The sequence below is a fragment of the Sinocyclocheilus grahami genome, unplaced genomic scaffold (assembly GCF_001515645.1).
Source record: "Sinocyclocheilus grahami isolate Dianchi unplaced genomic scaffold, SAMN03320097.WGS_v1.1 scaffold163.1, whole genome shotgun sequence".
NCBI classification, from domain to species: domain Eukaryota; kingdom Metazoa; phylum Chordata; class Actinopteri; order Cypriniformes; family Cyprinidae; genus Sinocyclocheilus; species Sinocyclocheilus grahami.
Genome location: NW_015505342.1, coordinates 890,882 through 892,952, shown reverse-complemented (window position 1 = coordinate 892,952; position 2,071 = coordinate 890,882). Strand labels below are relative to the sequence as shown.

General features: G+C 31.2%; 1 protein-coding gene across 1 annotated transcript in view; it reads right to left on the bottom strand.

Moving 5' to 3' along the window:
* Window positions 1-2,071, bottom strand: part of LOC107593049 (insulin receptor-like) — an 85,261-nt gene that overhangs the window by 11,466 nt on the left and 71,724 nt on the right. The window contains exons 9-10 of the mRNA XM_016282626.1: window positions 1,339-1,506; window positions 1,060-1,258 (exon numbers count right to left, since the gene is read on the bottom strand). Of these exons, the coding sequence (XP_016138112.1) occupies window positions 1,060-1,258; window positions 1,339-1,506 (367 nt within the window). The remainder of the gene's footprint in view (window positions 1-1,059; window positions 1,259-1,338; window positions 1,507-2,071) is intronic.

The window sequence follows — 2,071 nt, the reverse complement described above, 5'->3', positions numbered from 1 at the left end:
TTGTGTTATCTTTGACTAATATTTAAATTTGTTTGATGATCTGAAACATTAAAGTGTGACAAACATGCAAAAAAATAAATCAGGAAGGGGGCCAACACTTTTTCACACCACTGTATATATATATATATATATATATATATATATATATATATATATATACACAAAAATCATTTAAACGTTGTACATTCCAAGGTTTAAAAAATATATATATTTTAATGTAAAACTGAAGACTGTAAAAATGAACTAAAATAATTAATGTAAATATGTTATGCATTTTATTTCCAAGATTATATTTTTATATTTTAATGTAAAATTGAAGACTATAAAACATTAATTGAAAACATCATGTAAATGTTATATGTTTGAATCCAGTGCTTTGATAATTCATTTTGTCATCTGATTGTTTCTTTGATTAATTGGATAAAGATGCCGCATTTTATTTGCAGAATTTTACTTAAATTACACCTATTGTTTTTATACTTATTTCGCTTTTTTCCATTTACTATAATACATATGTATAAATTATTATATAAATAAAAACTCATACCGAACTAAAGCTAAATCATAAATATAACAAATATGAATAAAATATAAATATAAACAATCTTAGACAGGTCAAGCTGCAATGTGGCCCATGCAAAGCAATTAACCAATTAACCAGAAGATGGTGCTATAGACCCTTAATGTTCAAAAGCTCAATAAGAACCCATTTAACACTAGAGCCATCTATTGACTGGAGATATTTATAACTAATTCTATTGAAATAAAAACTAAACTGAAATAAATTAAACCTAAGGAGTAATAAAAATAAAAAAAGAAACATAAAAACAACAAAAGGACATAATAAAATTACTAAAAATGTAACTAAAATGAACTGAAAAAAAAAAAAAAAAGCAAATATATAAATAAATAAAAAACAATAAAAAAAGCACAATACTATCATATTAAAATATAAAATAAAACATTAAATTCTTATCAGCTTTTTATTATTTATCATCTATCATTTATCAGTTTTCTGGTGTGTCATATGACATTTGTCATCCCACAAGCATTGTGTACCTGGGTTCAAACACTTCATTATGGAGGTAGTTCTCAAAGGTCTTGCGGAACTCAGTCTCTTCGGCCTCTTTCTTCAGCTGCGTCTCTGTTTTAGGACAGGCACAGCAGCGGCCCTTCTGGTCGGACACGTCCGTTTGGTTCCACTTCTGGTCTTCTTTGATGTCGTGGTGTGTCGGCGTATGGGACGGCACCTTCATCCCTGAACAGAGAGAAAGAGGAAGTACACTTAATAAGCAGTTATGCAGTTATGTTGCTAAAGGAGCTTTCATTGATCAGCACCTTGCTGGCAGTAGTCGAACTTGTAGTACGTGATATCCTCTTCCTGCTTCTGGCAGTAGACGAAGTAGTGAGTGATGTTGCCGTTGGGGTCGGAGGGCAGTTTCCACTTGAGAATGATCTCGGAGGAGGAGTTGGACCAGGAAATGGGGTCCAGAGGTACCGAGGGTCCTGGTTACACATCAGAAACAGAGCAGGACAACGTCGCTTCAGCTTTCCGCTCTCAGATAACAAGCTTTCACGAGTCATTTCATTCACAGCACGCTACAGACAACACCTGAGAGGAAACTGTTGCTTATTGGTCACACACAAAAAATAAATATCCTTTCAAATATCATTTATTCCTGTGATGCAAAGCTGAATTTTCAGCATCATAACTCCAGTCTTCAGTGTCAGATGATCCTTAAGAAATCATTCTAATATGCTGATTTATTATTAGAATTATCAATGTTGGCAACATATTTTTTTTGGAAACTGCGATACTTTTTTCAGGATTCTTTGATGAATAGAAAGTTAAAAACTTCTAACAATATAAATCTTTGCTATCACTTCTTAACAATTGAACACATCCTTGCTGAATAAATGTTTAATTTCTTTCAAAAAAAGAAATAATTAAAATTCACTGACCCCAAACTTTTGAACTGTAGTGTATATTGTTAGAAAAGATTTCTATTTGAAATAAATGCTCTTCTTTTTAACGTTTTATTCAAAGAATCCTGAAAAAAGTATCACAGGT